Here is an 18,845-nt window from a genome sequence, read left to right on the forward strand (position 1 = left end):
CTTCTGCTTTCCCGGCTTATACTTCACCACGAAGTTATATTCTGCAAAGATAGATAGCCATACGGTGAAAGGTGGGGCGACTGAGTCGCAGTGCGTAGTGACGCATGATCTGTATAGCGTTGCTCAGAAAGCGTATCCAAAGGCTAGTCCATTGTTTGATATTAACATGCCGAGAGTCCTGGAAAGTGTTAGCGTGTCGCCGAAACCAAGGTATCACACAATCGCCAGCGACGGGAGAAACGCCGCTTGCCGATATTTTTAGAAAAACAAGAGATGATTACTGTCCTGAGGATCGGATGTTGGCCGGCAAGTGCACTACAGCTGAAATCATTATAGGGTGGAAAAGGACGGACAGCCTAACAGAAACTTTAAAGTCACCTACGGCAAAATTGATTTGGCTTTGTTAACGCTTTGACCTGGCGCATTCTCTGCCTCTATATCCCCGAATGGTGAGACGGCGAATACCAGCACAGCTGGCTTTCTACTAGCGAAGAAAATCCCTGTCTTGTTAAAAGATTGGGACCTCGCTGGAAATTTTACTTGTGGGATCATGGAGGTAGGCACAGATGCTGACAGCAATAACATGGGGGATGAAAATCCCTATCGTCGTCCACGTCGTGCGTTTAGTTCGCAAAAGCAAAGTATTTAGCAACGTTTCAGACTGATGATTGTGCCACTTAAACTAGCATGTAATTATTCAAGGCACGTGCTTTCTATATCCAGTGCGCGAATCGTACGCGATAATCTTCGGCACCAAAGCCAGCTTATTGTGCAAAAGTAACGGGGCTCCTGGGGGAACGAATTTACCTGACGGCGGCTGCTCTCGACTCGGTATTTAAAACGCCCGCGAAACGACTTTCGAGCGCTCGATTTGATCATATCTTGGTCAGAGGACCCGCGTGTATATGCTTGTAAGGTCTCTGCGGTGGCAAACAAATCAAATACATGTGTACGGCGTGACTCCATTTAAAAGTCGTTGCGACACTTGCACTTATGGTGGGGCAAGTTTGACTCGCCGAGTCTTGCATAGATCATTGGTGACAAGATGGACCATGTCGTGAGGCATGCGGCCTGTTGTCGTAACATTATTTGATGCAGGGAGCGGGCACTGAGATGGCAAATCGTGTAGGGGTGTGATACAGCGTTGGAAAATACTAAATTATTGAGAAATCTCGACAGACGGGAATCAACTTTGTATTGTTACCCTTGGTGGGGATCAAGATGCTAGATCGTGCACTTCAACTGTCATTATTCCCATAAATTTATAGAACACCATTGTCTTCACACCGAGGATGGCTATTAGGTCGACAGTTGCGGAGGCCGAGCTCTTCTAACTGGAACGCTGTGTCCTTAAAAATACACTGGAATGAAAATTTTCGATTCGGCTGACGCTCGTTGCTGCAAGCACTGCAAGTTGCACAATGAGGCATGTTTGGTAATCGTTACAGAGGAAGGTAATAGAGTTTTGTCATGTAGATATCATTGGGACACATGGACTGTTAGCCTCAAAGTGTGCACTAGATACGGTTTTGCTATCATAGCTGGTAAGGTAGATTGTTACTTCAGACTCAAGCTAAACATACGTTAAAATAAGTCACACCTGAATCGAGTGCAAAGTACTGTTTACGTGAGAAGCGCTCGGATCGAGCGACTCATCCCCTGTGTGTTACTGAACACGGGGCGAGGTGCGATATCACTTCGTTGCATACTTTGTAATGGATCAGCTGGACATATGAACTGCAACGGGACTACATGGTGCGCCAATACGAAGAGGTGCATCGGTGTGTAGTGTATGTTGTGGTCATAACATCTAGTACACTCAGTGTCAAAAGTATACGACAATGGTTGTTTAGCATTATAGGTGGCCTTCGGATTTCTTAGAAAAAAATATTTTTTCATTCACACGTATCATATATCGCAGTGTTTGGTCAATATAGCTTTGATTGCAAGGAATCTAATATCTTGCAAAGTCTTTATCGGTACTTTATCTATCTCAGGTCCGAGTCTCCCTAAGGTCAGCTGCTGTGCACGGTTGTTCAAAGAACGTTTGTATATTTCTAAACGCTCCCCCACGCAAAGTACAGTCTAGAACCCGCAACCTCAATAGCCTTATGAGCTTCATATTGAGTCCGCTCTGAAAACGGCAAGCATTTTCGAGCTGAGGCCCTAAAAAACCTGACAGCCATGTCTCCAGTCGAGTAGGAATGCATTTGATCAATTAAAATGTAAGATGATTCGTCATGGTTAGGGCTGACCTAGATTCAGAATGTCATAGCTGTTAGAATAGGAAATAAAGATGTAAATAGCCACTACCCAATCTTTGAGTCGAAGCTAGCCCTGAAAGTAGCTACGGTTCATCAGGTCCGCGTTCCGTATTAACCAAAGGAGTCGAACAAAATGTTATATGCAAACGCGTGGCGCGGTGGTGCCTAAAGGTTTGCATCGTGGCTGCGTCTATGTGAGTGTCTCCTTGCCGTAAACCGTACGTTATGCCGTCAGTCGCACTTTTTGGCACGAGCTGAATGAATACATTCACGATTTGCGCGTGTTGACGTTATTCCTGGTCGGAAGCTCCTTACCTAAGAAGATCGAAGTGAGTTGTATATAGACGGCCTGACATTAGGACCAACTCGCATACAATTAATCCGCATCCAGGCTTCAGCAGTGAAATAAGTATTACAAATCGCGATTCAGGAGAGGTATAGCCAAAGTGAGACTGCGCTTCTCTCTTATGGGGGCAGGGAGACATCATCTTCAGCTATGTCCACCGTAGCAGCAGCTCATGCACCCACTACTGGTCCAACAAAGTGAATCTACGAATATCAACATACCTTACTATGGTTTGTCGGTGATACGTGCCGACCTAGGTACATGAACAGGGTTCATTTAAACATTTATATTTATTTTAGTAGTAGATCTTTGTGGGGTCAAGAGCAGAAACCACGACCACACATCAAGATAATTCTCTCGGCAGTATGAGCGGAACGCCCCAATAAAAAGAGAATGATTGTTCATAAGGAGCGATTGGTCGCTAACTACCATAGGAGCGAATATCTGGAAGCCTGGGTGCCCTTGAAAGAAAATGCAAACAGCGAAGAAACAACTTGTGGTTCACACAGCTGTACAAAATATGGAGACCCCAAGAGAGTATCGGAGACTCTGACGCGTCAAAAAAATTTGCGTGCTGGCAGAGGGTCGCGAAATACTACGATGGCTTTGCTTATGGCTCGAGAGAGAAAAGAAAGCGGTCTGACAGATGGCTCTATGATAAAAGTGTTTCCAGATATCGATAAATTTTACTTTTTAGTATAATCATTGCAATGGGGTGCCAAAGGGAAGGCCACGGAAGAAAGCTCTGTGGGGTGGTGTCGTGCCAAGCATGACATATTGTTTCACGATGTAATGGCCAAACCCTCTAGAGCTTTGACAGATTTTTGCAGAGAATTCAAAGATTGATAGGATGTGCTTTCAATCGATATCCGCGCACTCGTAGCATATTCTGTGTGTTTTGAATCGATATCCTCGCACTCGGGCCATATTCTGCGTGAACGGAATGTAGCGACAAGTACGTGCTTACCAAAACTTAAACTGCCACCGTGCCGACACGGATCCAGATCATTCTTAAGAACGTGTTGTTAAACAACATGTCCAGGTGTACGACGTCAGTGCACTTGCTCTAATGGACGGTTTGTATCGAGGGAGTTTGACATTCTACTCACAGCAGTGAACACCCCATTCGGTATGCTGTGGAGGTGACTATGGATAACATTGGTCAGCGCCCCAGTGATCTTCGATCCTTATCACTCAGTTATGTAGAACCTTACCCACGTTCACACAGAAATACTTCGTTGTTGGTGGTACACTCGTTCGGAGTATCCACAATAATCAGCTCTTTGCGATGAATTACCGGGACAAGATAAAACGCTAAAGATCAGCGGCCTGATCGCGAATGCCATTTACCGCTTGACAAATCGAAACGAACCTTGGCATAGAAATTATTCTCCCGGTGATCTTACCTTGGTTTGATATCTTCCTTCCACTAAGAGTCGTCGTATGATACGGTACCGGGGCTTTAAATTTAGGGTCGGCCATAGTGCTTATACTAGGTGGCGGAGATTTGCCCCCTGATGATGCTGGGCCTTTCTTGGCTTCATAACGCAAGATCTCTTGGTGTAAGTGAGGATTCCAGTATTCCCCACGAGACAGACTTACAGTTTGAAGGAAATGATCATCCTCTGATTCAAACACTCGACTAACGAACACCATTTTTAACGCAATGCTAGCGGTCACTCGGCTCTATTTAGCCTTGTCCTTGTTCTTATGCTCAAGATCAAAAGTTGGCGTGACAACGCGCTTCCTAAGAAATGGCGCGTTGGGTTTGCGTTTTGTAACCTGGCAATCTGAAAACCCATTGGATTGGATGTTTGCGTCTTGTGGCCAGTAGTTTCGCGTGAATTACACATGATTGCTGAGATTTAACAAATTAAGTCAATTGAAAAAGAAGCTCGTCATTCTTTCATGTTCGGGCTAGAGGCATGACGAAACAAGTCGGCTGAGCTCAGGGGTGTACTTGTGCGTCGGTATGCAGCTAAATTGCCGTGCACATTGCACATAGTAAGTTTTGACACTAAAGGATAAATGCATGGAGGCTGAGTTTGTCAGCTTCTACCATAAGCGAAGCCGAGAATTTCAAAAGTAATCAACACTGTTAACTTGCTCTGCTTTTGCAATAGTACATATATATACAACTTTTCTGCACACAAGTACTTAATTTGTACGTTGAACTACATCTAATAAATAATACCGTTCTTTCATTTGCGGCTACAGCCCACGTTTACCTGGCTAATCTCCTTTCTAGAGTTCCGAAGTCTCCATAGATAACAATATTATGGTACTTATGGATATTCATAATTATACCAAGCATGATGTTTACATCGTCCAATTGTTTCGTAAGTAATCGGCAACGCTGCATCAATGTGTGTGGGGGTAAGATACGCAAGATTACAGTAGTTGCCCCTTTACACTCTCCCCACGAAGTTGAGGACCAATTTGGATTTCACACTGATTTTGTCTCTGCGAAAAAGTGACCGCTCCATGATAATTACTGCGCCTGGAGTTCCACTTCACCTACTCAATTAAATTCTTTCTGCTCTTCTTCACCGTACTTCTATCGGGTGTTCGTTCCCGTGCACCCAGTTGCCTGGCCTAGCGAGACCCCACCAAAAACTCGGTCTTCGCGACCAACACACTTAGTTAATTCTCGGTGAGAATGCCGTTTCTCCCCGATCCTCCGTGCCCCAACACAGAAAGCGAAGGTGCACGCACGACACAGAGATTTGTACTCCCGCGGATGAACATTTGCAGGTACCGCAGGGCTAATTAGCAGCTAGTAGATCCCTATTTTCCATCTAAGCATCAATGTGCTCCATCGCTTCTGGAAGACTCGTACAGCTATATCAGCCAGCACCTCATCCTGCCGTCGCCAAATCATACTGAATGCGACACTTGCCACTTTCCGGAAGAGGTACGGTGGATGCAGAAGGTCTCGGTGCGAACCGTAACCATTTGGATACACTTCATATGATCGTTACCACTGATGTCTCCGGGTTAAGGTCAGATATCGTACAAGTCTTACATAGTTCATCAGCTCTCGCCTTTGATGACAAGCTCACAAGAGCTTTGAACGCACCCCAGACGCCTGGTTGGGCGGCGAGAATATCCACCACATCTGACGCTTCAAATCGTCCCATGTTTGGAAGGCTCTCTTTGAGGTATTGCACGTAAGTACCGCCTCCTAGCCTGGAGACCCTAAGTGCGATGCGCTGGGATTGGTTACGTCTCGAACCTAATCTTCATAAATACCAATGTTCCAGTACTTAGAAATTCTCACAATCACACTAGGTGTAATTTGAATTTCGTACAGCTTAAGATAAGAATTACGTTCGTGCCAAAAGTACAAGTTACATTTTAGTTTGAATTGTCACACGTATTGACGATATGATAATAGCCTTGATTGCAGACAATACTTTATTAAACAAAACCGGATCCAGTAACTAATCGGGTTGTGATGGGAGGTCCAAAAGCAGGATGCTGTGTGGCTACACAGCCACTTAGATGTTTACTTTGCAAGCAGTTCAGCTTTAGCAGTACATTGCCTTGATTCGCATCCCTTAAGCTACAGAAGTGATCGTATGAATCAGCGTAAAAGTTGAGTTGATGTTTATATTGTAGCCGATTTGGTGTAATGTTTCAGAAGTCTGGTGGGATCATTTTATTGCTTGGTCATTAGCTATTTTGATTGTATCAACTTACATCTTGACGAAAATTGAGCAACAAAGCTTCAGTGGGCACATTCCCCCGTATTGTCCATAGGGTGATGAACTGAAATGGTAGCAATAGCATCATTTGTATGATGAAAGGTAAAAGCCAAAAGGCTTAAAGCCTAGATCCGTCAGTGATAAAACTCTCAGGCAAGCGAAATCAGACGGAGGCCAAAAATTATATCGCTGACTTACATTGATGTTCAATACCCACCCTTATAGCCACATAGTTTCCATACTCGACAACTATTTCTACACTGTAAAATATACACTTGACAAGGAAAGTTCAGTACAGAAATAATCAGGAAACGTTACTATTTTCAACACCGACTTACTTACGCTACGCACGGTTTTACTAATTCAATTTAATGCACATCATAAATTTATCAAGACAATTAAATGCATTTCAAGCATCTTCGCCTTAGCAGTAAACCATGATCGTCTCTCTTCTTACGTCGATGTTCGATGTCGTTCGATTTGTCTCAGGCTTCACCGCCAAAAACGCGAGTATTGAACACCTCAATTGGAGCTACATTCAGCGACGTGGCAAGAATGAGACGGACACGGACGTAGTTGTGTTTCTGCACGGCTTTAGTTCCTCGAAGGAGTCTTGGCTTCGTGTGGCCCGCGGTATTGACAAGCGTTACAAGATTGTCATTCCCGATTTGCCAGGTCAAGGACGAACAACACCCATTGATATACTGGCCGACTACTCAATGCCAAGTCAGGCCAAGAGGCTACACGACTTTCTCGAAAAGGAGGTGCCTGCTGACAAAAAGATCCATCTTGTAGGCTGCTCCATGGGTGGCATGCTTGCTGGAGTGTACGCTGGCTTATATCCGAAGCGTGTCAAGTCGCTAACTATGGTGTGTCCAGCAGGCATTTCCATGCCCTCAAGGAGCGCGTTGCTGAAGATGCTCAATGAATCTGGACGAAATCTTCTTCTGGCTCATACAGTTGAAGATCTTGATGAGATGAACAAATATTTGAGTTACGAACCACCCAAAATTTCGAAATTGGTGCTGAATATTCTTGCATCAGAACGAGAGAAACAATTACCAGTGCTACAAAAGATTATTCGTGACTCCCTGGAGAATCCGACGGTTTTAGAGGATTTGCTGCCTGCTATTCGAGCAAGGATGTTAGTAATGTGGGGCAAACATGACCAAGTTTTGGACGTTTCATCGGTAGACGTGCTGAAAAAAAAATGGTCTCCGGAGGCCCAAGGACAAGTAGTGCTTTTTGACGATTGTGGTCACATTTTACATCATGAAAAGTATGTTGAATGCACAGCTGCTATTAACAAGTTTTTGTCGGATTGTGAAAAAGTTTAGATCAACAACTTCTCAATATTAAATCAGCTTTAAATCTCGTATTCAAGCTATTGACAATATTGAGTTTAATTACGATCGATCTCTGTTTCTTTTTATTCATGAGAAGCCAAGTGCAGTTATTCGATCAAAACGACAGTACGTGCGTATGAAGTAGCTTGTTCGCCATGAAACTTGTCACTTGAAGTCGCACGAATAGCAAGCTGATCTTGCTTTCATGCTTACACTTTGTTGAAAGCTTAACAACTTAAATCGCGTTTAAGGCTCTAATCGTCGTGGCCACATGCCCAAGGTTTTCTCCGATAGCAGCTTCTACAACATTTTCGTCTGCCATCTCAAAGTAAAGATTCTAGTTCAAATCAATTTTACATCCACCACACATCACAAGGGGGTGCAATATAATTGCATTTTGGTCCTAGTACACGGCATGAGCTCGAGAGCTGAGAAGATGTCATTGTTCTGCCTCAAAATCATGTGTTTCCAGTAATTTGTAGCGTAGGCGCGAGGATTATTGTCGTTGTCGATCAAGCACTAAAAAGTTGCAGTTGTAAGCAATACTTGCAATACATTATATCCGCATGGAAGTTGTACATTGTTAACAACATTCATGTCGGAAATTTTCTTGATGCAATATTTGTTGATACATTTATGATAGATCTGTGGAATTTAAGGCTTCAAATAGACTATTCTCGACTTTTTGTTTTTTTAGGCTGCAAAACTTTTCAAAATATTTCTACTATACACATCAACTTACTTTGCTTTTTTTTTATCCCTTGACCAACATAATATTTAATATCAAGAGTCAAGCTCTTCAGTTCATCGAAAGAACGCGAAGAAAACGTTTAATCTCAAAAGAAAACGCCCAGGACAAAAGAAAGCTCCATAATTACGCTCATCTTACTATGCCGACGCTTAAAATCTTGTGGCTGGAGAAACAAGATATGCGCCGTGTGCAGCTAGCTGCTGTACACCAGGCACTCAAGTCAAACGGTTATCGTAGTGTTGGTCACGAGGATAAGCTGAGTTTTGAGGATCTACGCAACTTTGTGTTGTTGGTCTTCCCAGAGCTCAAGGACACAGACCTTATGCTATACTACATGGACGACGATGATGAGCAGGTGCGTATTACGAATGATGCCGAGCTAGATGAAGCATTTCGGCTTATGCGTGAGCTAGCCGTCGCTGCTGGCAAAGACGCAAACAGCGCCGTCTGCAAGATTATTGCAGTGTCCAGAACAGTCTCAACCAGCACGAATTTGCCTATGGATACCAGCAGCAACTCTAAGGTCAACATATTACCTTCCGATGCCAATGAGATGCTGGGAAGCAAGCAAAAGCGGAAAATGTCCGACTTATTTGTGGACCTTGGAAAGGTCGTGGACAAGTGGGCTGCCACCGCAGAGCACCAGATGCTTAAAAAGGATATAGTGTCATTATTGCACGAGCCCGGCTGCCAAGAAGCGATTATGGAAATTATGGCAAACCCTAAATTTGCTATTTTGTTTCAAATTGTGACGGAAAAGTTCCAGAAGAATGGAAATTTTGTCGAATGCCTTGTGGCTGCAGCTGGCACGGAGGACTTGGAGGAAGTTGCAAAAATATTACTGGCCAAATGTCCTAATGCACGTGTACAGGTGGAGCGTGTACTGCAACAAGTACAATATAGTCACAATGTGCAGCTCATGTCAACAAGTGACTATTTTGAGAACATTAATATTGAGGAGACGAAACAGGACTTGGGGCCTGTTGTGGCGGTATTTGAGGGAGATGTCACCTGTCCAGATGGTACCGTTCTGACGCCTGGTGAGGCTTTCGACAAGGTTTGGAAACTTCGTAATGGTGGCCCAAGTAAGTGGCCGATCGGAGCGGTACTTTCGTGTGTTGGCGGTGACAAGATGCAGGCTCCAGAGAGTGTATTGATCCCTTCTGTGCTTCCTGGTAAGTCGATTGATGTCTCGTTGCGCATGGTCGCACCGATGAAAGCAGGACGGTACACGGGGTATTGGAGATTGAGTACACCTGATGGTAACCGCTTTGGACAGCGTCTGTGGGTGGACATCAATGTGATGGAGCCGGAAGAGCCCGCTACCTCGGCCGTGGACACTAAAGAGGTTCATTTCGAAGCTTCAGATGCAGTAGGCTCAAATGAATCAGCTAATGCGCCAGCACAGACTACAGTGAATGTGTCTCATGAAAATATCGATAAATGGGCCAACGAGCAGTTGGTCTTGGCAGACATGGGATTTACGGACAAGACACGCAATTTAGCTCTGCTGACACTGCATGATGGCGACATGGACGCTGTGATTACAGGGCTACTAAGCTCTGCTTAAAGTATCGGGTTGGAAAAGCGGCTGATACACAAACACTGATATGTAGGAGCACATGAGGAGGATTGTACTCATTCGACTTTTTCTTTGACAGCGTATAATACATTTAATGCTTTTGTGTTTTATGACTTTTTTGTGGGTCTTTGATGTTTGCGTTTTATGATACGGCAGACTCACTAACTGTATCCTTGACTATATATATCAGTTGCGTAACAAGCTCCTCAGTTGCATCGCTGGTAGCTCGCAGGGAAAGTTTTGCAGTTCTGGTTGCTGCGGTGATGTCTAGTGTCAGCAAGAAGAACCACGAGCAATTCCGTTGCTTCGCGTAAAAAACAAACTTCTCTAAACCATTGACGTTTCCGCTCGCCATGCACGAGATTCCAATAGTTTCTAGTGTTTTCAAAATGTCGGAGTGTGGTTGCTTGACGTCTGACAACTCGTCCTGATATCTGAACCATACACAACAAGCAGACTCAGCATAGGCTTCAATCTCAAGGCTTTACATTTGCAGCTTTGCACAACTACAAACCTTTCAGCATAGTCATCCCACATGCTTTCAAAGCACTTAGGATGGAGTCTGGCTCGACAATCAAGATCCAAGAATAGCTTCTTGGACTTTGGGGATTTCACAAACGTTTTAGAAATAATGATTTGATGTGGCGACGAAGGTTTTTTCCAATTCATTGTAATTGCAGGCATCCTGATATGAAAACATATAGCATGTCTTAATAAAGCTTTGTTGGAGATTGAAAGTCAGCACAAACTTACTTTGAGTGGACAGGAGTCGATAGTTTTATAGAGGTGCTGGCATTTTCGGAGGGCGACGCTTTCGCGACTTTCGGATTCCTAGAAGAACTGAAGTGATAGGAATTCAAACATTTAGATTTATTTCGCAATCGCTGTCACGAAAGGTAGTACCTTTCCAGCTCAACGTGATTGCCCCCTCTTTTTGATACTTCAGTCTGGCTGATGGCTACACGAATTGGTGTTGCCTTCGCTGATGTGCGACCCCCTATTTCCTTGTTCAGCTTTTTTTTACCCGGCAGTCTAAAGCAGCTCAAAACCACATGGCTCACGACACGAACACTGGGTCGCTTGCGGCGAATATAAAGTACAACTACTATTCCAACTGCCATGGCAAGAGCCATAAATCCAACTATAATACAACAAAACAAGGTCATTCACACTTCACTCAAGAACCACAAAGCTAAATTATTACCTTGCCAGGTCGCATAGGGAAATGCTGCGAAAAAAGCTCGGCTGCCAGCTGAATTGAGAGAAAATTGATCGAAAACTTCGTGATCATCTTGAGTTTGAATATTTTCTTCCCTCCACAGAAAAGTTTTTCCTTTCAAACTTCCCTCGAATATGTGTGATCGAAAGCCACTGTGTGAAATGTACATCAAATATATGTTTGAAGAGTCTACGACTACGTCAGTTATTGCTTTAAACGACACCACATCGGACTTTCCAGGCTGTATCACTGCCGGCGCAACCAGTGGCAATACAAAGGATACCGATAAGTCAAGCTCAGTGGATCCTTGTATTTTTTTTGCTATAGTAACCTGAAATATATGCAATGGTGTCGTTCCGTCATTCTTCACAACCATTTGAACGTATGTCAAGAACGTCTGGTCATTCGATGCATTAAAAGTCTCTCCTTCTTCTGTACGTGACCACACCAATACTTCATCCAAAACAAATTGAGGTAATCCACTGCCACTATTTGGAAGTGCATACGGTGGAGAAATCAACACTTGTCGTGCCATGCCTTTGATCTGGTTCAAAGAGATATGTTTGTCAGAGGCAAATAGTTCATCAATCTTTCGCTTAGATTCATGTCCCCAGCGCTTGATGTCATTCTCGATCTCCATGTTAGATCTTAAGCATACTGAAACAATCCCTAAAAGCGCAATGGTAGACGACTCGACGTCCAATGGCTCCAGAACGCAGTCTACTTCGTGAATTGATAGAGTCCTTAAAGATGTCTTCAAATGGCCCATCACAGCGTTCAAGGGAGCGGTACGAAGACACGCAGTCCCGGCGGAAGCTAAAACAGTACTATCCATTGCATTTTCTACGTCTTGGCGGGGAAATGCAATTTCCACGCCTGCGTCGAGGCAAAACACCGGAGGGATAGCGTCCCCGTTTTCGCTCGCAAGCGATTGAGTATGTATAGTCGTAAAATTTTCATTTGTTGATGCAGAGAATGCGCAATTGATTTGTACGTCCACCAGCAATAGATTCAGCCACAGCTGCACACACCCACGACATCGCCACAATCTACGCATCGTAACTGCAGTGCGATATCTAAAGATCGACTTGTAGAAACAATTATTATAAATATATTGAACCAATCGCAACGCACTGAGATACATTTAGACTAAAGACCATGATAGACGAAGAGAAGCAGAAGGCGGTTGAGAAGGAAAGTCGGAATGAAGATTGCGAAGATGCAGAAGATGATGACGTGGTAGATCTCATCAATAAAGACGATGTGAGACTAAAATAATATTATTGAAAGTCATTGAACACTGACGCAATTGCAATGTCATCATTTGCTATAGTGCTGTATTTGCCAGGATTTGGTAGACGTTCTAACGCGAGGACATCTATCTAGTTGTGATCACCACTTTCATTTTGAATGCATTGTCGCCTGGGCGAAAGTTACCAATTTGTGTCCACTATGCAAGACCAGGTTTAATTCAGTCACTCGACAAGATGCGCATGGTGTACTAAAGCAGCGCGAAGTCATTGAAGACGTTAAGCAAATATACCGACCAGACTCATCGGATCATGACTTGGCTGCTCAAATGCAGCTAGTCAATGAAGCAAGATGTGAGTATTGTGGCTCAGGAGAGGACGAGCACGTGCTCTTGATGTGTGAAGTGCCGGGTTGTGGAGTAGCCAATCACACTTACTGCATTGGACTGCGCTCGGTGCCAAATTCAGCGTGGTATTGTGTAAGACATTCTACGGTCCAGCATCGAGCGAGTGATCAAATCGTACGACCAGCCACGACTGTATCCACACGACGTCGCACGCGCCGATTGGCAAATTTAATGTCAAATGTACTTCGTAGGCGTGGTCCACCAGTAAGGACACGATCTCAAAGACGTGGTACGCACGAATTTGTGGCAGTAGGAGAAGAAGAAGATCAACGACCAGTGCGAGGAATTGCTGCGGCGTATGTCATGCGGATGTCGCGTGAGCTATTGCAAGTGCAACGACGAGCTGATGCCATGTTCGCACGCGGCGATTTAGCACAATCCTCATTGTATGGATGGAGAGATGGAAGCACACCGAATGATGGCCTACAACCCAGTCTTGGTACACGATCGAATGCGGTATTATCGACATTGTCCACCATAAATCAAACGTGTGAAGATAAACGTCGCAACAGGAAAAAAGTTGCAGCAGCGGCTATTGCAACCCGTGACTCTAGTATGCATCAGCAAAGTGACTGCGGTCGGTGCAATCAAAGCAGCACTAAGATATCAAGCTCATTTGCTCCTGAATACTGTGAATTGGCCAGATTAATGCAAGACGCTGTGAGTAGTGATGATTACGCTTTATCCGTAGCGCTCCTTATTCCTAAAACTGCGAAATTGAGGCTCGTTTCAAGAGTTAAAACATTTTTCAGTCGACTTAATCAAAAGGAAAAGGTAGCGGCACTTGAACTTGGCTGTCTGTCGGTTCTTCATGATTGGATTCGCGTGCCAACACAAGGAGACAACACACAGTATTCTCCCAATCCACAGGTGCTTAATACTGCTGTCGGTATTTTAGAGTCGCTTCCTGTTCGCCAAGAAGATCTAGTGGAGGTCAGTGCACAAGTTGTAAGCTACATTGAGCAAAAGCACTAACAAAATTCTCGAATATAGGAAGATAGCTTGCAGAGTACCATGGACTGCTTATCAGAGCTCTCACATATCGGTATCGAAATACGGCAGCGAATAATTGAACTTGGTGAAAAGTGGCGAGACTTGAATCCTTCTGTGCTGAATGAGTCCCCTCGACCTCAATTAGTTAACCAAGCGCCGTCCCCTATTCATGTTACGCATACTCTGCCGGTGATTGAGGCGTTCACACCCTCGAAACGTCCAACGCTAGCACAGGGAAAGCGAAAACGGAAGCGTGAAGTGTACGTGCCAATTCTGTTATCTGTAGTTTATGTCAAATCTTTGATCTTAACTCGGATTTAATAGATGGTCAGATACTGTTGTCGACTACGTAAAGGCAAAACTCTATCCGCTGTATAAACAGAGCTGCGAATCAGGTGTGCTGACTCGAGATCGCTTTAAGGTCATTGTAAAAGAAGTGGCCTCGCTGTTTTCTCAGGAAGCAGCATTAATGCAATCTGCAGTACTGTTGCCTTCTGGAGAGCTTTCAAATTTCGCCAAGTCTCGCATTAAAAAGCTAATCGACCAAGTGTACAAGACCTCGACGAATGATGCTGCTCCTCGTCTGAGTGCTCCATTACTTATGCGTGCAGCACCTACATCAACCTATTCTGCAGTACCTTCCGTCAACCATCATCGGAAAAAATAAATAGCTCACTTAATTTCGCAATAATCACACTTAATTGTAAAAATTTAAACAATCATAGTATTGAACGCCAACAACGCTTCAACATGTCAACAATAACATACTCATGACAAATACATTCCAAGCGCAGCTGAATCTTCTTGCGAAATTCCCGCATCATTCAATCGCTTTTTGTGTATCAATTGCTCAACCACCCACTCTGACTTCATCTTTTGAGAAGATAATTTGGCCTGTTGCAACTGTTCTTTTGCTAATGCAAGCTGCACCGCATGAAGCTCGCTCTTGCGTTGCTCTCGCTTGATTTCAATGTCCAACCGTCGGCTTTTAATCTCAACGTGTGCTGCCTGAATACTCAACTTTCGTCTTAAATACTCCGTCGATCCTTTGTTTCCTTGATGTGAGAAAAGTGTTGTCTTCCCCATATCCAATTTCGCATTTTGTGCATTTTCACTTTCCTCCTTTCTGTGTTCCGTTTGTTCTATCCGCTGTCGTTTAAATGTCATATACTTTTCTGAAGACTTTTTTTCAGCATCAGGATTAGTAGAGACAACTGTGACCTCTACCGAGCTTTGCGTTGGTGTTTGAGCTAGAGGCGTCAATGACGCAGGCTGCAGCATCTTTGAATTCATTTCATTGGATATAAATGTCTGAGACTGCTCTCCAGCATTAGTATAGACATCCTGCTGATGAGAATGCTCCATATACAGATTCTGTCGCTGCTGTTGTCCATTATACAGTTCAGAGTGCTGAGGCTGAGGCTGTTGCAATACATTTGTTCCATATACATCCTGTTGAAGCTGCTGCTGCCCTCCACTACTTCTATAAATGTTTTGCTGAGATTGTTGTTGTGTCGCGTACACATCCTTTTGCTCTTGTTGCGGCGCTTGATCTCCATCATAAATACCATGAAGCTCCGAAGAAGGTACAAATATAGCAGATTCTTCTAACGTTTGCTGCGTCTGATTTTGAGAAACTCTCGGCGTTTGGCTCTGATCCAGATCATTTGCGAGCAGCACACGTACGAATGCATCCTTATTACGACGGCGTGGGTTGGTCTTCAGCTGACGCTTTGTGATCTCGCGCTTGAGCTGCATTAGCGACCAATCCTTATAATCGTCAGAACGCGGTGGCGAGCAATTTTCATCACCTTTGGCCGACCACAAGCGCGACACTTTTGGCACAGACCACTGGGATGATTGCGTGTTCATTATTGGGAATATTTAATTATTCATCTGTAAAGCCAATCATGATGTAAACTTGTGATTAAATCTTGAAATTTTGCACTCAAACAAAGATCAAACAAATGGAGTACATAGCTTTAGCAACCATTTTTTGTAACTGCTTGACAATTAGGCCAAACACAATATTGTCCAATATTGGACAATATTGAATGCAACAAAAAATGGTTGCTAAAGCTATGTACTCCATATTTGTTTTGGGGACCATTGTCCAATGGTCCCCAAGACAAGAAGACCAGCATAACAAGCGCTTGTCTATCCTGGGTACCAAATGGATCGGGAAGGTAGCGGCAAAGGGCTGGAAACGATTACTGCTTGCTTGAAGGAGCACTCCAGCGATAAGAATGCGCTGATGAGAAAACTTCAGCGGGTACTGGTTGAAAAACAGATGGCATACACCGCGGATGTAACGGGGCTACACATACCCTGGTAACAGGGGGGTCACACCAGATGGGCATGGTGTGACCACACCCAAACAACAACTTGTATTTAGTTTCTTTTATACATATATATAGGAAAATCTATGCATCGCAGATAAAAATAAATAAAGTCAGTTTTGAATTGAAACTGAAGAGTTAACTGGCCTTGGCTTAAGGCTATAATAACTATTGGAGTAAGCAAATTGCAATCCGCTAAACTCGTACTTATTCTGAGTATCGAACGAGAGGTCGGTGACCTAACTTCCGCTTCCTCAAAGCGCAAAGCTACGGCAACCCCGCTGCAGCGAAGCCACCAATGCTTTGTGCTGTATCACCGGATAAATGAGATGGTCCTGAATCTAACTGTGCTACAAAAGGAGCAGCAGAGCGTCGCATGGCGGTCTCCAAGGTAGGAGGCCACTCACAAAAATGGTCACTTACGTAAAGCACTTCGAAAAAAGAGGCGCTCGCAATGTGGTAAGATTCGAAGTTACAGATGTCGCGGGTGTTTGCATTGTCTATTGTCTAAGCAGGACGTACCGTTGCGTTCCAAATTCTTGTCCACCCCTCCACGCAGACAAGAACTGGTGGAGTACGATTTAAATACAAGAGATTTTATCGCCGCAATTGCGTCTGAGCTCCACTAAATGAATAACTGATATCATCGATATGAAAGAACTCGGATCGTATGTGGCTCGCAATCAGACCTTTTGTGTTTACCCTACCTCTTTTGGGCGTTGCATTCAATTCAGAGTTCAGCTTCTGTAATGCGAGGACTAGATAAATAATGGTGATTGAAGCTCAACGATACTCCAGAGGTGATAAGTACAACCACGCTACCTTGCGTGCACCCTTCGCTCTCAGCTGAGTGGTAGAAAGAGCTGGTCTCTCAGTCGAAGACGACTAAGTCGAAGAAAACTGAGTTCCTTCATACCTCATGGAAATGTGGTTAGCGAATTACAGTCTTGAAAGAGGTGATTTTTTTAATGGGCAAAGTTCTTGAATAAATATCGATTCCCCCGGTTTGTGAGATCATAGAACGTCTTGATAGACCCAGGAGCGTTGTGCGGCAGATATTGCACGGATGCATTGAAGATGTCAAATACGGATGCGATATCCATTCGTCATGCGACGAGGGTATACGTCAAGGCGTCAAACATCATGTTAAACCTTTGTGTGATGTTTGATCACGTTGACGGGGTAGAACATTATCACATCATGGACCTGGGTCTGATATATAATCTAGATTTGGCGTTGCTGGGACACCTCGAGTCATATTCCGAGTGAAAGTCGAAACAATTACAGTAGGCGCGGGACGACCTACTGCAGAAGAACTGAGATTTGTTGAGCCTCAGGGAGGCATAGGTAAACAGGGCCCAGCCCCGAAGAGCTCCATGCTCTTGAACACGGAACGTGTATGCAAGCCGGGCTTGCTGGTCGTAGAGGCGACCGTAAAGGGCTTCGAGAAGCCATCGAAGATCCTCATTGATTCTGGGGCGTCGGGCAATTCTGCACGACGCTCCACGATGGAGTGAAGTCAGTTGTATGCTGAGGTGCTGAAAGCGCTGTTGGGTGACATCGTCACTGTTCGCCTAGCGACGTGGACACGTGTCACAGTCCCGAAAGTCCCTGTGGACCTCGGAGTCAGGTTTCTTGACTTTGATAGCGTGAAATCATGTCTAGTCGACATGGATGCAAGGTATGATCTCATTCTAGGAATGGCATCGTTGGAACACCATGAGCCATAAATTGATTGAAGGTCAAAGACCTTGGGCGCTACGCGCACGTCTCCTGGTGAAGCTTTGGTGAGTCATGAACCCACTTCTGCTAGGAGACAAAAGCGCTATTGGCTAGAGCTCTGTCAACGTGCTGGACATTGGAATGTCCGAGTTGATAGACACCAACGGTGCATTGGACAGCGCTGCTCAAGTTTCGGAGCAGTCGCTTCATGTCATGCGTGACATGGTCGGACAGAGGCCGAGGCATCTTGGGCACGGCCCTTCAGATGCGCGTGGAGTGGCACGTTATCTACTGGACGAAGACTGCGGGATTGGCAGTTCTTCGTCGGATGTAGTAGATAATATCGGAGCTCCAAAGGAGGGTGACACCGGACGACGCGGAGTGCGTGTTCACCCTGGTCTCACCGAAACATAGAACCTCTGTACGGAGGCGACGGCGACGCCGTATGCTGGCTGCAAAACGCCGGGCGTCAACCCTGATCCAGGGTGTGTCTACCGTAGATGACGGTGTACAGTTATACACCCTCGTCAACGGTATGACGGGGGAGGAAGATGGCGACGACCGCCTCGAGGCTATACCTGCAGTAGACGCTTTTCTTGAGCTGGACGAGATGTCCCGTAAAGAGTTCGGCAGTGTCGTGAAGGCCAGCGATTTGGCCGAAGTAGTCATTGCACGACCGGACGAGGAGATTAACTCGTCATCTCTTCTGGAATGAAACTGTCTTGGAAGGCACCATAAGAGAGCTGAACGCACGGAGTTGATCGTCAACCCTACGGAATCCCTTGGATCCGTACTATTCTTTGGGAAAGGAAATTTAAGACGTCGTATCTAAAGACCCGCCTTCGGTCCTACCTCCGGACATAGGTGTGCGTCATGAGATCGACCTGGTTCCGGGAACCAAATACTGCGTAACACGCCA

At 44.8% G+C, this 18,845-nt stretch overlaps 9 protein-coding genes across 9 annotated transcripts; 4 read left to right on the plus strand and 5 right to left on the minus strand.

The window, feature by feature from the left end:
- Positions 1 to 1,535: 1,535 nt before the first annotated feature.
- Positions 1,536 to 1,779, minus strand: PHALS_13441 (uncharacterized protein; the record flags this gene model as incomplete). The annotated part of the gene is made up of 2 exons (XM_024729197.1): positions 1,536 to 1,560; positions 1,628 to 1,779. 2 exons carry the CDS (start codon positions 1,777 to 1,779, stop codon positions 1,536 to 1,538), a joined length of 177 nt encoding a protein of 58 aa, XP_024579598.1.
- Positions 1,780 to 3,003: 1,224 nt separating this feature from the next.
- PHALS_13442 (uncharacterized protein) lies at positions 3,004 to 3,312 on the plus strand (the record flags this gene model as incomplete). Its single annotated transcript, XM_024729198.1, has 1 exon — positions 3,004 to 3,312. One exon carries the CDS (start codon positions 3,004 to 3,006, stop codon positions 3,310 to 3,312), a length of 309 nt encoding a protein of 102 aa, XP_024579599.1.
- Positions 3,313 to 3,924: 612 nt separating this feature from the next.
- Positions 3,925 to 4,266, minus strand: PHALS_13443 (uncharacterized protein; the record flags this gene model as incomplete). Its single annotated transcript, XM_024729199.1, has 2 exons — positions 3,925 to 3,962; positions 4,017 to 4,266. The coding sequence occupies 2 exons, from the start codon at positions 4,264 to 4,266 to the stop codon at positions 3,925 to 3,927; spliced, it is 288 nt and encodes a 95-aa protein (XP_024579600.1).
- A 1,904-nt stretch (positions 4,267 to 6,170) lies between these two features.
- Positions 6,171 to 6,405, minus strand: PHALS_14692 (uncharacterized protein; the record flags this gene model as incomplete). Its single annotated transcript, XM_024729200.1, has 2 exons — positions 6,171 to 6,257; positions 6,313 to 6,405. The coding sequence occupies 2 exons, from the start codon at positions 6,403 to 6,405 to the stop codon at positions 6,171 to 6,173; spliced, it is 180 nt and encodes a 59-aa protein (XP_024579601.1).
- Positions 6,406 to 6,754: 349 nt separating this feature from the next.
- On the plus strand, positions 6,755 to 7,654 carry PHALS_13444 (serine protease family; the record flags this gene model as incomplete). Its single annotated transcript, XM_024729201.1, has 1 exon — positions 6,755 to 7,654. One exon carries the CDS (start codon positions 6,755 to 6,757, stop codon positions 7,652 to 7,654), a length of 900 nt encoding a protein of 299 aa, XP_024579602.1.
- Positions 7,655 to 8,553: 899 nt separating this feature from the next.
- On the plus strand, positions 8,554 to 9,984 carry PHALS_13445 (phosphatidylinositol kinase; the record flags this gene model as incomplete). Its single annotated transcript, XM_024729202.1, has 1 exon — positions 8,554 to 9,984. One exon carries the CDS (start codon positions 8,554 to 8,556, stop codon positions 9,982 to 9,984), a length of 1,431 nt encoding a protein of 476 aa, XP_024579603.1.
- Positions 9,985 to 10,138: 154 nt separating this feature from the next.
- On the minus strand, positions 10,139 to 12,272 carry PHALS_13446 (Beta-adaptin appendage, C-terminal subdomain; the record flags this gene model as incomplete). The annotated part of the gene is made up of 5 exons (XM_024729204.1): positions 10,139 to 10,430; positions 10,511 to 10,681; positions 10,750 to 10,836; positions 10,900 to 11,137; positions 11,201 to 12,272. 5 exons carry the CDS (start codon positions 12,270 to 12,272, stop codon positions 10,139 to 10,141), a joined length of 1,860 nt encoding a protein of 619 aa, XP_024579604.1.
- Positions 12,273 to 12,373: 101 nt separating this feature from the next.
- Positions 12,374 to 14,532, plus strand: PHALS_13447 (hypothetical protein L914_07517; the record flags this gene model as incomplete). The annotated part of the gene is made up of 4 exons (XM_024729205.1): positions 12,374 to 12,478; positions 12,549 to 13,805; positions 13,866 to 14,125; positions 14,190 to 14,532. 4 exons carry the CDS (start codon positions 12,374 to 12,376, stop codon positions 14,530 to 14,532), a joined length of 1,965 nt encoding a protein of 654 aa, XP_024579605.1.
- A 101-nt stretch (positions 14,533 to 14,633) lies between these two features.
- PHALS_13448 (uncharacterized protein) lies at positions 14,634 to 15,737 on the minus strand (the record flags this gene model as incomplete). Its single annotated transcript, XM_024729206.1, has 1 exon — positions 14,634 to 15,737. The coding sequence occupies one exon, from the start codon at positions 15,735 to 15,737 to the stop codon at positions 14,634 to 14,636; it is 1,104 nt and encodes a 367-aa protein (XP_024579606.1).
- Positions 15,738 to 18,845: the final 3,108 nt, after the last annotated feature.

Source organism: Plasmopara halstedii (genome assembly GCF_900000015.1).
Source record: "Plasmopara halstedii genome assembly, contig: Scaffold_658, whole genome shotgun sequence".
NCBI classification, from domain to species: domain Eukaryota; phylum Oomycota; class Peronosporomycetes; order Peronosporales; family Peronosporaceae; genus Plasmopara; species Plasmopara halstedii.